Source organism: Megalobrama amblycephala, linkage group LG20 (assembly GCF_018812025.1).
Source record: "Megalobrama amblycephala isolate DHTTF-2021 linkage group LG20, ASM1881202v1, whole genome shotgun sequence".
Lineage (NCBI taxonomy): Eukaryota > Metazoa > Chordata > Actinopteri > Cypriniformes > Xenocyprididae > Megalobrama > Megalobrama amblycephala.
In genome coordinates, this window is record NC_063063.1 from 893,779 (window position 1) to 908,537 (window position 14,759).

Here is a 14,759-nt window from a genome sequence, read left to right on the forward strand (position 1 = left end):
AACAGAGAATAAACACATGCATTTCCAGCTAACAGGGAACATTCTTAGAAATTTCTGGCAAGGTACGTTCTTGCAGTAACGCTCACATCTCTTACCGTTTTGATTCTGTTTAATATAGACATCATGATGTAGCCTCTGCTGTTCCTCTTGAGGTAGAGGATGTAGAGAGGCGACACCGCCCACAGGTAGATGCAGGGAGCCCATGGCAGGACTGACAGCTGAAAGCATTCTGGGAGGTCAGGCCGGTCTGAGTGCAGCGTGAGGTTCGGCTGTTGTGGGAACAGAAGAAAACAGCGTGCTTAACATCATGAACATGAATTCAGATTTACGCTTCGCAAACAACATGATTGATGATTCCATATGCAGCACAAGCAGCAGGAGCTGTAAATGTGTCTATGTGATTTCAGAACAAAATACAGTGTGTCCAACATTTGAACCTTCAGGGGTTCCATCAGGTGCTTCATATATTGAACATTTTAGGGGTCTTTTTTATTTATGTAACTATGTTTTAATTCATTTTTAATTATATAGCTCTTTATCGCAAGAAAAAAAATTGAAAGTATTATGCACTCGTTTAAGACATTTCTCCTTATATAGAAGCTTTTTGGCATGAAAGGTTCTTAAAAAAAGTGTGTTAATTATGAAACAGAAATATTGAAATGAATGAATTGAAATGAATCAGTGATGATCACTCTGATGTTCTTTGATTGTTTAACTTTCATTTTTCAGAATTATGAGTTAATTATAAATTACATTTGAACTCAAAATGTAATCAGAAACATGAATATGCATGAATATTTGTTCAAAATTATGATAAAAAAATTATAAATTAAATTAAAACTCACACTATCAACAGAAATATAAATGTATTTTTTTTTTAATTATGATAAAAATTGTAAATTACATTAAAACACACTATCAACAGAAATATAAATATATATGAATATTTTTCAAAATTATGATTAAAATGATAAATTAAATTCGAACTCACAATATTAAGAGAAATATAAATATGTATTTTTTTCAAAATTATGATAAAAAATAAATATATATGATTTTTTTTCAAAATTATGATCAAAATTATAAATTAAATTCAAACTCACACTATCAACAGAAATATAAACGGAATTTTTTTAAAATTATGATAAAAATTGTAAATTACATTAAAACACACTATCAACAGAAATATAAATATATATGAATATTTTTTCAAAATTATGATTAAAATTATAAATTAAATTCAAACTCACAATATTAACAGAAATATAAATATGTATTTTTTTCAAAATTATGATAAAAAATAAATATATATGATTTTTTTTCAAAATTATGATAAAAATTATACATTAAAACTCACACTATCAACAGAAATATTAATATGAATGCTTTTTCAAAATTATGATAAAAATATGAATTACATTAAAACTCACAATGTAAACAGAAATATAAATATATATGATATTTTAAAATTATGATAAAAAAAAAAAAAAACACAATATAAACAGAAATATGAATATGTATATTTTGGGGATGCATGACATATCGGCACCATATTAATTCAGTCAATATTAACCTTTTTTTATTTAATGTATCTGTTAATATATTGACTGATATTGGATATTTAATTTTTTATGCTTTTTTATGCTCTTATTTTTTACATTTAGATTACCTTTAATGCTCACCTAAAGATGATCTTTAAAAACACAAAATATTTAACGTATTTATCGTAATATGTAACAGTGTTGAATGCAATCTTAAGCTAATCTGAAAATGAATTTTTCATACTGCACTATATAATGATGTGATGCTTAAATTGTAGCATTTGAGATGATTTATTTTAGTTGTGTTTTATTAACTTTAATATTTACATAAACATCATTTTAATATCACATTTTTTAAAAGAAATATTTCTACTGTGTCCTGAAAGAAAGCAGCAGATTAATTTTAAAGCATCACACAAGCACATTTTCTTATCATTTTTAGTAATTGTTTTATTCCAGGTCTCAAGAATCAAGTTACACACCACAATAAAAATTCATTTGATAACAACTTGATTAATGAGACCTCAACAAACAACAGTCTTCCAATATTCTCTGGTCGTGACAGAGGCTCCGACGTGGAAACCGTCTCTATAAAAGAGCTGTGTCTCCAGAGAGGAGCCGTATTCTCTTATCAAGTGCAAACAGAGCGAGTATTTGTGTTCCCTTCTCTCCTCCTCTCGTTTCTAATTGCTGTGATGCTTTAGAGAGTCTCCGGGTTCCGGCTTTGACCAGATCACTGAAGCAACCTAACCTGATTAAGCGCAAGGAAAGCCAAAACGCAGCCATTATGGAAGATACGAAAATGCATGTGCTCAATACAGCGCTCTTCAGTTAGAGTTAAAGTCACTACAAAACTCCTGTCGCTTTTACAGAATAAAACTGGCAGCTGTGGTTGCCAGAATAATTCTGTGAAAAATACAGTAAAAATGTAAGCATATTTACAGAACAACCTGTAAAATTTACAATTTAAAAACTGCAATTTTCCAAAAAAAGTAGCTTTTATACAAGCTGGGATACATATTAATATATAGAAGACACACAAAACTATACAAAACACCATCATGGTAACACACACGACAACAAAACAATGCAATAAACATTCATTTGAAAACCTAAAACATAACTGATGAAACAAAACAAACCTAAAACATAACTCTACATAACTGATACATAACTAATTATTAAAACTAGATGAGTAAAGTTTGTCATTACTTTTATGTTGGATTGACAAAGTTCTGAAAGTTAAAAATAACTTTGAACATCTTTGAACAAGTCTGAAGGTTTTACTCAGAGAAAGTAAAAAAATGTTACTAGCATGATTTAACACATTGCTAACATAAATTAGCATGTTGCTAGCATGTTTTAGCACTTTGCCTGCATGAATTTGCATGCTTTAATACATTAACATGAATTAGCATGTTGCTAGCATGTTTTAACATATTGCTAGTATGACTTAACACTTTGCTAGCATGAATTTGCATGCTGCTACCATGAAGTACCATGTTTAAACACTTTGCTAGCATTCATTAGCATGTTGAGTGCATGTTTTAACACTCTGATAGTATGAATTAGCATGTTTCTAACATGATTTAACACATTGCTAGCATGAAATAGCATGTTGCTAGCATGATTTGACACATCACTAACATGAATTAACATGCTTTAACACATTAACATGAATTAGCATGTTGCTAGCATGTTTTAACACTTTGCTAGTATGACTTAACACTTTGCTAGCATGAATTTGCATGCTGCTACCATGAAATACCATGTTTTGCTAGCATTCATTAGCACGTTGAGTACATGTTTTAACATTCTGATAGCATGAATTAACATTTTTCTAACATGATTTAACACATTGCTAGCATGAATTAGCATGTTGCAAGCATAATTTAACATTTTGTTAACATGAATTAACATGCTGTTAGCGTGATTTAACACATTGTTAGTATTAACATGTTTTAACACATTGCTAGCATGTTTTAGCAAAGCTGTTAGCATAATTTGACACATTGTTAACATTATTTAACACTTTGCTAAAATGAATTAGCAGGTTTTAACACATTGCTGACGTGAATTATTGCTAACGTGTTTTAGCATGTTGTTAGCATGAATTAACATGTTTTGCTAATATGTTTAACACATTATTAGCATGAATTAGCATGCATGTTTTACCACATTGTTAGCATGATTTAGCACTTTGCTAGCATGGATTTACATTTTGCTTGCATGAATTATCATATTTTAACACTGTGTGCTAATATGATTTAATGCTTTGCTAGCTTGAATTAGCATGTTTGCTAACATGTCTTAGCACACTGATGGCATTAACCAGCATGTTTAACACTTTGCTAGCATGAATTAACATGTTGCTAGCATGTTCTAACACATTGCTGGCATGTTTTAGCATGTCTATGGCATTAATTAGCATGTTGCTAACATGTTTTAGCACATTGATGGCATTAATCAGCATGTTTAACACTTTGCTAGCATGAATTAACATTTTGCCAACGTTTTAACACATTGCTAGCATTTTTTAGCATGTTTATGACATGAATTAGCATGTTGCTAACATGTTTTAGCACATTGATGGCATTAATCAGCATGTTTAACACTTTGCTAGCATGAATTAACATTTTGCCAACGTTTTAACACGTTGCTAGCATGTTTTAGCATGTTTATGGCATGAATTAGCATTTTGCTAACATGTTTTAGCACATTGGTGGCATTAATCAGCATGTTTAACACTTTGCTAGCATTAATTAACATTTTGCCAACGTTTTAACACATTGCTAGCATTTTTTAGCATGTTTATGGCATGAATAAGCATGCTGCTAGCATGTTTTAGCACATTGTCCTAGGATAGTTATTAAGTGTTGCTGGTGATAGACATCTTAAATACTCTTTAAGACTTATAGTACAAAAGTCTTGACCCCCTCAATGAAAGCCTATGGGATTTTCGTAGTTTTGATGGTCCGTTTAACAAAAACCGTAAGCCGGATCAGTTTGAAAAGAAACAGCGTACAGAGTCAGAACAGTCTGAAGGTCTGACCCAAGTTTGGTAGTTGTAGCTTGAAAGCTCTAGGAGGAGACACTGTCCAAATTTTGGCTCAGAAGAATAATAATGTTTAAATATTTTACGAAATATAAGGTTAGAACTACCGGTATTACAGTTTTCACCATCATAGTAAGGCAACTTACTGTTACCCAACTAACAAAAATATGTTCCTAAGAACGTTTCGCTAATGTTACCGTTAAGTTATGAACATGTTATTTCTCTGAACGTCCAGTCTTTTAAATGTTTTAAAAACGTTTTTTCTTGGTTATGCGAACGTTAAGGGAACATTACATCTCATCATTCTTCAAACATTATGGGAATGTTACTTTTGAATGTTCTCTGAACATTCCGAATCAAGTTGTAACATTTAAAAAACGTTAGATGAACGTCCAACTAAAAAAAAAATGCTCTATGAACCATATATAAATAATGTTTTTGTGCTAACGTTTTGAGAACGTTATTAAAGGCCAGATAACATTGAACAAACGTTCTATTTACGTTACTGGAAGAACGTTTGTTCATAACTTTGAGAGAACGTTCCCTGTTATTGTGGAATTTTTATAGTTAAAATTAAATCATTTTTTACAGTGAATTCTCGATTATGGAGATAAGAATGTGCAGTGTCACTTCCCATCTCTCATAACGCTGGTAAACATGAGGATAATGAAGCTCAGAGGTTTCTCATCTGTTGTCAAACCCCACAGGGCGTCAGCTCTCGCAGGATGCGGTCTGCGGTTTAAAGGGAAAACACCTTTCACTCTGCCAACTTGGTTATGAGGTCAAATGCATAAATCTGTCCAAAAAAAGCTCATATTTGTACACCGCTCCACTTCTTTAAACTCAAGGTGAAAGTCTAAAAGCAGCAGATGCAATTATCACAGCTCTACTGAAACGTACTCGTGTTAAGATCCTTAAAATGACCTCAGGATCACAGCCAGTCCATTTTAGTTGGAGGTTCATCTAACATTTTTTAAATGTTACTACGTCTCAAAACATTCAGAGAACATTCAAAAGTAACGTTCCCATAATGTTTGCGAAATGGAATGTTCTCTTAATGCTCACGTAACCAAGAAAACAAAAACAGAAATGTTCAGAGAACATTCAGAAATAACGTTTTCATAACTTAACGGGAATGTTCTTAGAATATATTTTTGCTAGCTAGAATGACGTCAGAATTTTCATTTGTTGGTGAATGATCCCTTTACTGAATCACTGCTCTCTGAACTGGAAGAAGTCCTTGTGTAACAGGTTCCTGGCCGGATCTAGCTGTCCCGTCCCTTTTATCTGAGCCTTGTCCTTCAAACGACATGTGTTTCATTTAAGGTCACACTGAGTTTCTGTCTCTATCTCCCCACACTCATGTGAATATATTTCATGCACATTGCTCCACGCATACTACTTTATAACAGCTTCAGCATATTTTATTTCCTCTCATTTCTGTACACATCCCTCAATGCTGGAATCAGCACAATCTGTTCATAATTCACACTTATCAAGATCAACATTCACTCTGACCTCTATGAACGATTTTTACCAACATTTATTAAAGTCGGCATGAATTGGAATTAGTCTTTTATGAGGTATATTCGAGTCAAACAAAACCCAACAAAGTAATACTTGGACAAGCAAACTCTAAAAATGCTCTTGCGACATGTCAGCTTTCTTCTTTAGCGCTGGTCTTTCTCCGGTTCTGATGTTGGGAATACATGTAATGCACAAGTAAACGATTATGTGATTTGCGTTTAGGGTTCATATAGAGAACATAACTGTATATGAGCAAAGTTTTTCTATGAAAAGAACACTCAATGTGTCCTCAAACATGAAAGATGTTAAAACTGACTTGACCACACAAAAAAAAAGATGCTTTTAACAAAATGAAAGGAGCTCAGACACACTTTCCTCTGAACCCTCGGTAAGATAAACACAGCTGCCGTTTCTCTCCGCCCGTCAGTAACGCTGTTAGTCTGAATGTGTGGGTGTTTGCCGTGAGATCGACCGACTGATGTATACTGCGTTCACATGTAAACTCACACAAACTCAACACAAAGTGTGAAAAAGCACAACTTAAAAAGAATGCAAAAACAGTGGTTGTATGCAGCATGCATTTAGTGTTAAATAAGACAATAACACACAAATAAATAACTTTAAAAACTAGCTGATGTGTTTCATTTGGTGTCTAATCCGATTCTATTTTAAGAAAGCAATATGCAAAAATGCATTGGTGAGTTTAATAAATAATGCTTGGGCACTTTATGAAGTATTTATCTAGTTAGAATCTAGTTCCTTAAATCACAAAGTAAAGTTGCAAAAGATTAAGTTTAAGTTTGTTTTTTCTTCAAAACTAATGTGTGAAAAGTCAGAGACAACATCGAAATGGAATTTAAACCTGGAAATAAACCAGTTTAGGTTCAAATTAGTCCGGAAAAAAAAATTGGTGTTGAAACAATTTCCACAATAAATTTCACAAATAATTAAAAGGAAGTGGCAAGTAACATACTGAATTAAACGTGACGTGATAAAAGGGCGCATGTTTCATTTGGAGAATTACAAACACACACCGTTTTCCTCTCCGTCGTATGAGGCATGTGGAAGGGAAGCACAGATACGGAGAGTGTTTTCAAGCTTTAAAGATTAGCAGCAGTGCGCACGTGTTCAAACCCGTTTGTTTTAAGCCCCACCTTTTACAAGGCCTGAGCCACATGGGTTGCGTTAACTTCCTCAGGGCTGCAGGAAGGTCAGCGTTTCTCAGTCTGTGTTTGCTTTGTGCACCTCCATCAGTCAAATATGCAAACAGTATTATGGCACACCTAGCAAACCAGAAGCGGAACATTCTTTCAGAGTTTACAGTTTAGTGTTTCCTGAACCTCTGGCTTCACTAATATTATGTTACGTGCATTATGTTCACAGTAGAGTAGCAGAGGAGCTCACGCTTCACGACTGAGAGCGAAAGGATATTTTCTGCATGCGTTTTTGTTTAACTATATCAGAACGTTAATTCTGAATGTTCCATGAACATTCAAAACATCAGTTGCTTTGAAAATGTTTTTTTGGTTATGTGAACGTTAAGGGAACGTTCCATTTTGCAAACATCATGGAAACGTTACATTTGAACATTCTGAAACAAATAGTAACATTTAAAAAGCGTTAGACGAGCATCCAACTAAAATGTTTTCAGGAGAAAAAAAAGCTCCAGGAATGATAAATAATGTTTTGAGAACATTATTAAAGACCAGATCATTTTGAACGAACGTTGTATTAATGTTACTGGAAGAACGTTTGTTCATAACTTTAAGAGAACCTTGCCAGAACGTTCCCTGTTTGCTGGATTAATGCATTGCTATTATAATGTTTGGGGAGAAAAAACATTTTTATATATACAGAGTATAAAGTGTATATTGCTTTAACATTATTTTTGTCTAAGTAAAAGTAGTAATATCTAAATAAAATCTTTACTTTGAAGTAAGTTCCTTTAATCGAGAAGCAAAGTTGCAAAATATAAAGTTTCAGTTTATCGTTTTTTCTTGTGTGTTATGAGATATACACTTAAAACATGTAGGGAAGGAACTGAATTCAAAAAACACATTCTCTGAAAACTAGCCTTATCTTTTAAAAAAAACAAGACTAAAACACTAAAACACACCCTCACCATTAAACTGTTTAACAATCCAGAGAAAAGCCGTGTGTTGGCAGGAACAGGGGCGGTGAGAGATGAGAATGACGTGCATTACTCAAAGCGCTGTAGAGCCGAACACAAAAGCTTTTTCCCTAAATGTGTCCTGGCAGGAAACACCTCGCTGTACGCTGATGCATCGCTGAGCTTCAACTGATATATATCCAGAATAACCAAAACATCAAGTGCATCCCTATACATTCCTCAAAGTCATGTCAGGAAGGAACACCAAATATGGCTATATTTTGGATTGCAGACAAGAAATTTCCCATTCAACGAAAGCGTATGATTCATAGTGTTTGGATAAATGACGTGAAGCACTGAGCAGTCGTGAGGAATCCTTGTAAATATTATAGGAGAAGATCTGATCTGAACCGCTCTACCGGGAGATAAAAAAGCAGTTTCGTCAATAAGACTGGATATATTTCAATCGCTAACACTGAACACATATTATAAAGCCTTGTGTTTATAAGATTTTATACCTCAAGAGAAAGCTTTGATGAAGAACAATGTGCTCTGAAAACAACACTGAAATGTAATTTAAACCTGGAAATAAACTAAGTTGTTAAATGAGTCAGAAATAAAATTGGTGAAATGGCAAATAACACAATGAAGTTTGGAAGTGCAAAGACTGAAATTGTGTTTTTGGAAATAGTACACTCTGAAAAATGCTGGGTTAAAAACAACCAAAGTTGGGTTGAAAATGGACAAACCCAGTGATTGGGTTGTTTTAATCCAGCGGTTGGGTTAAATGTTTGACCCAACACTCTGGGCAGTTTTATTTAACTCACTTATTGTTTAATATATGTCAAACATACTATACATTACTATATGACAAAACAACCCAATCGGTGGGTTAAAACAACCCATTCGTTGGGTTAAAACAAACCAATCGCTGGGTTAAAACATCTCAATCACTGGGATAAAACATCCCAATCGCTGGGTTAAAACAACCCAATCGCTGGGTTGAAACATCCCAATCGCTGGGTTAAAACATCCCAATCGCTGGGTTAAAACAAACCAATCGCTGGGTTAAAACATCCCAATCGCTGGGTTAAAACATCCCAATCGCTGGGTTAAAACATCCCAATCGCTGGGTTAAAACAACCCAATCGCTGGGTTAAAACAAACTAATCGCTGGGTTAAAACATCCCAATCGCTGGGTTAAAACATCCCAATCGCTGGGTTAAAACAAACCAATCGCTGGATTAAAACATCCCAATCGCTGGGTTAAAACATCCCAATCGCTGGGTTAAAACATCCCAATCGTTGGGTTAAAACAACCCAATCGCTGGGTTAAAACATCCCAATCGCTGGGTTAAAACATCCCAATCGCTGGGTTAAAACATCCCAATCGTTGGGTTAAAACAACCCAATCGCTGGGTTAAAACATCCCAATCGCTGGGTTAAAACATCCCAATCGCTGGGTTAAAACATCCCAATCGTTGGGTTAAAACAACCCAATCGCTGGGTTAAAACAAACTAATTGCTGGGTTAAAACATCCCAATCACTGGGTTAAAACATCCCAATCGCTGGGTTAAAAGAACCCAATCGCTGGGTTAAAACAAACCAATCGCTGGGTTAAAACATCCCAATCGCTGGGTTAAAACATCCCAATCGTTGGGTTAAAACAACCCAATCGCTGGGTTAAAACATCCCAATCGCTGGGTTAAAACAAACCAATCGCTGGGTTAAAACATCCCAATCGTTGGGTTAAAACAACCCAATCGCTGGGTTAAAACAAGTCAATCGCTGGGTTAAAACATCCCAATCGCTGGGTTAAAACATCCCAATCGTTGGGTTAAAACAACCCAATCGCTGGGTTAAAACAACCCATTCGTTGGGTTAAAACAAACCAATCGCTGGGTTAAAACATCCCAATCGCTGGGATAAAACAACCCTATCGCTGGGTTGAAACATCCCAATCGCTGGGTTAAAACATCCCAATCGTTGGGTTAAAACAACCCAATCGCTGGGTTAAAACAACCCATTCGTTGGGTTAAAACAAACCAATCGCTGGGTTAAAACATCCCAATCGCTGGGTTAAAACAACCCTATCGCTGGGTTGAAACATCCCAATCGCTGGGTTAAAACATCCCAATCGCTGGGTTAAAACAAACCAATCGCTGGGTTAAAAAATCCCAATCGCTGGGTTAAAACAACCCAATCGCTGGGTTAAAACAAACTAATCGCTGGGTTAAAACATCCCAATCGCTGGGTTAAAACAAACTAATCGCTGGGTTAAAACATCCCAATCGCTGGGTTAAAACAAACCAATCGCTGGGTTAAAACATCCCAATCGTTGGGTTAAAACAACCCAATCGCTGGGTTAAAACATCCCAATCGCTGGGTTAAAACATCCCAATCGCTGGGTTAAAACATCCCAATCGTTGGGTTAAAACAACCCAATCGCTGGGTTAAAACATCCCAATCGCTGGGTTAAAACAAACCAATCGCTGGGTTAAAACATCCCAATCGCTGGGTTAAAACATCCCAATCGTTGGGTTAAAACAACCCAATCGCTGGGTTAAAACAAACTAATTGCTGGGTTAAAACATCCCAATCACTGGGTTAAAACATCCCAATCGCTGGGTTAAAAGAACCCAATCGCTGGGTTAAAACAAACCAATCGCTGGGTTAAAACATCCCAATCGCTGGGTTAAAACATCCCAATCGTTGGGTTAAAACAACCCAATCGCTGGGTTAAAACATCCCAATCGCTGGGTTAAAACAAACCAATCGCTGGGTTAAAACATCCCAATCGTTGGGTTAAAACAACCCAATCGCTGGGTTAAAACAACTCAATCGCTGGGTTAAAACATCCCAATCGCTGGGTTAAAACATCCCAATCGTTGGGTTAAAACAACCCAATCGCTGGGTTAAAACAACCCATTCGTTGGGTTAAAACAAACCAATCGCTGGGTTAAAACATCCCAATCGCTGGGATAAAACAACCCTATCGCTGGGTTGAAACATCCCAATCGCTGGGTTAAAACATCCCAATCGTTGGGTTAAAACAACCCAATCGCTGGGTTAAAACAACCCATTCGTTGGGTTAAAACAAACCAATCGCTGGGTTAAAACATCCCAATCGCTGGGTTAAAACAACCCTATCGCTGGGTTGAAACATCCCAATCGCTGGGTTAAAACATCCCAATCGCTGGGTTAAAACAAACCAATCGCTGGGTTAAAACATCCCAATCGCTGGGTTAAAAAATCCCAATCGCTGGGTTAAAACAACCCAATCGCTGGGTTAAAACAACCCAATCGCTGGGTTAAAACAAACTAATCGCTGGGTTAAAACATCCCAATCGCTGGGTTAAAACAAACTAATCGCTGGGTTAAAACATCCCAATCGCTGGGTTAAAAGAACCCAATAGCTGGGTTAAAACAACTCAATTGCTGGGTTAAAACAACCCAATCGTTGGGTTAAAACAACTCAATCGCTGGGTTAAAACAATCCAATCGCTGGGTTAAAACAAGAATGAATCGAGCTCATTTGAAACAGTAAATTTCAAATGTTCTTGTAAGATTTTTACATTAAACGTGCAAAAGTTCTAATATGATTTATCTTTGTTTCATTTTTCACATCACAGAAACCAGCTCTTTTAACAGCGGTGTGTATCCACCGTACTCCAATAATCTTTACATTTTTGCAGTGTTTTTCAGTCAGTGATTGATTTGTGACACCAAGCATGTTGTTAATTTTTCACTCACATTGTTTTGCTGATAATTTAAACATATTAGATTATAAACAAACGCATAAGAGACGTGTTCTCCAGCGGTGTTTGAGCACCTGAACGCTCGTTCCACTCCAGGCTGATAAGACGAGAAGTTTCTGATGGAGTTTCCACTTCAAAGCTCCTCTTTGTTGTTGCAGATTATCACGCTTATAATGTCCCTTGGTTTAATCTACAGCGCAAGAGGGAGAAAAACTGCCGAAAGGTGCAGGAATAATTCTCTAGTATATAGTGAAGGTGTAATTCATTGCAAAAGTGGCACAGTGATATTCAATTCATTTCCACTCAAAATGATTATTTTTGTCCTTATTGCATAAGCAGAATCACCTCTATTCTTAATGTTTGATCACACTAGAGTGAATCTAAAATTAAATGACACACATGTCTCTGCGATTTATTCTTCCGAAACAGGTTTTGTTGTTATGCTTTGTGTGTGTGTGTGTTTGGGCCTGTTATAGATAGTATGATCCAGCTCCCCTCGTCCTGCAGAGTCTCAGCAGATACAGGTCACTGTTGGCCGTCCGCTGACACATTGTTTGAAAAACACCAGCTGACAAGCACAAACTCTTCCCACTGAGAGTCCACAGCGCAGGAAACGGAGAAAATACGGCTGACGGCACTAATGAGACACAGCCTTAAAGTACGGAACCTTCCGAGTTTCTCCGAAGCGGAAGTAATCTGGAACTTCTATAGTGGTGAATGGAAGCTACAACACATACTTTTCAGGGGGGATTCTCATTTGCTCCAATAGCAAAAGAAAAAATCCCAAATTGTCACACCCTCACATCACATGTGCTCCTTTGTTCTGTTTTCCCGCCACAATCAGTCACCATGGACACGGCACTAATCATCACAGCTGTCTGTCATTGGAGTTAATCGTCTGTGGATATAGTTCCTGTCTTTCCTTAGTTCAGCATATTACAAGTGTGGAGTTCTGTTCCTGCCTTCATCTGTGTTTGCCTACTGGATTATCTAGTAAAGATTTATCGAGAGGTTTCTTCTTCTTCTTCGCCGTGTGAGTTCCTACACGGCCGCCACGTTACACAAATGTTTATAAGACTTTCCAAAAGAGGAAAATGTTGTTAGAACCACTCAAATCACTGCATTAACTAGTTTACCATAATTAATGGCAAGTATAGTGTTATAAACACATTACATTAATAAAATGCTGGGTTAAAAAAAACCAAGTTGGGTTGAAAATGGACAAACTCAGCGGTTGGGTTAAATGTTTGTCCAACATGCTGGGTAGATTAATTTAACTCAACTATTGTTTAAAAAATTACTGTATGTCTGGATTAAAATGAACCCAAAATTAAAAATCTGACACATAATTACTAGAGGCAACAATAATAATCAAAAGGTGAACATTTATTAATAAGCAATTTAATGCATTTTTATTGTTTAACTATTCATTAAACTTATTAATGTTCATTTCCAGTATATTTTGGGTTAATTTTAAGCAAGAAATACAGTAATTTTTAAACAATAGTTGAGTTAAATAAAACTACCCAACAGGTTGAGCAAACATTTAACCCAATTGTCGGGGTTTGTCCATTTTCAACCCAACTTGGGTTGTTTTTAACCCAGTTTTTTTTTTTAATTTACATTAATACAACTGTACGTTAGTGCACGTTAAATATATTGAAAATGTAGCTAAATTTACTATGTTAATATTTTGACAAAGGGACCATTGTTTTATAGTATATTATACGACTAATTTTGAAAATAGTTTGAATAACTGATTTCATTTCCACTGCTGGTCAAATGTTTGGTTTAGACATACTTTTACTTTCTCTAATGAAATTAACTTACATTGTTTGCAGGCTTATGCTTATTTTATATTTATATACAAAACAAATTTAATTTGTTGCTATATATTAGTTAGTTAGTGACCAAAACTCTTATATTTCAGCTTCTTTAAAGTAGCCAGTAGTTTTATTTTTGTTAATAATAGTACCGGTCAAAAGTATGATTTCTTTTAATGTTTTCAAAGAAAACTGCTCACCAAGGCTGCATTTATTTGAATAAAAATTCAGAAATATTATTGCAATGTAAATCGGCTGTTTTCTATGTGAATATATAGTAAAGTGTAATTTATTCCTGTGATCAAAGCTGAATTTTCAGCATCATTACTCCAGTCTTCAGTGTCACATGATCCTTCAGAAATCATTCTAATATGATGCAAATTTCATTTAAAACTTAATCACAAAATGATTGTTTATGGTGCAAAAAAAAACATTACAAGTGGACTTCAAGCAAAAGGATTAATGCTAGAAAAATGTAGAATATGACCTCTTTAATATCCTTAATCTGTGAAGTTACCCCAGGACAGACAGACAGATCCTTGCCCTACATTTGCAGTTCTTAGAAAGCTCGTGCTGTACGTTTAGATTGGACTGTAAAGCCACGCTGAGACACGGTGCTTATCACAAGTTGCTGTGACACACAAACAACACTTCATATACTGTAGAAAGGCGGTTGCAATATCACAATAGCATACAGTGTTCTCAAAAACCTCAAACCACATTAAGAGAAAAAAGTATACTTAATAATTAGCTTGACGCTGGCCGCTGCGTACAGTAACGCACACCCGGACCAGACAGCGTATGAATACAACAACCCATTTATATCTGTCTGCATGCATCTGACAATCAGCATTATTGTACATCAGGCTCTCTAGATATTGGCATCAGCCATTACAAATGTTTAGTTCACCCACAGCAATTAATTAAAGACGTTATCATGAGAT

The 14,759-nt window shown here is 35.4% G+C and overlaps 1 protein-coding gene across 4 annotated transcripts in view; it reads right to left on the reverse strand.

The window, feature by feature from the left end:
* The window catches only part of abcc3 (ATP-binding cassette, sub-family C (CFTR/MRP), member 3), an 83,164-nt gene that overhangs the window by 58,776 nt on the left and 9,629 nt on the right, over positions 1–14,759 (reverse strand). For all 4 annotated transcript variants that reach the window (XM_048171627.1, XM_048171628.1, XM_048171629.1 and 1 more), the window contains exon 2: positions 96–269. In XM_048171627.1, coding sequence (XP_048027584.1) covers positions 96–269 — 174 coding nt within the window. The remainder of the gene's footprint in view (positions 1–95; positions 270–14,759) is intronic.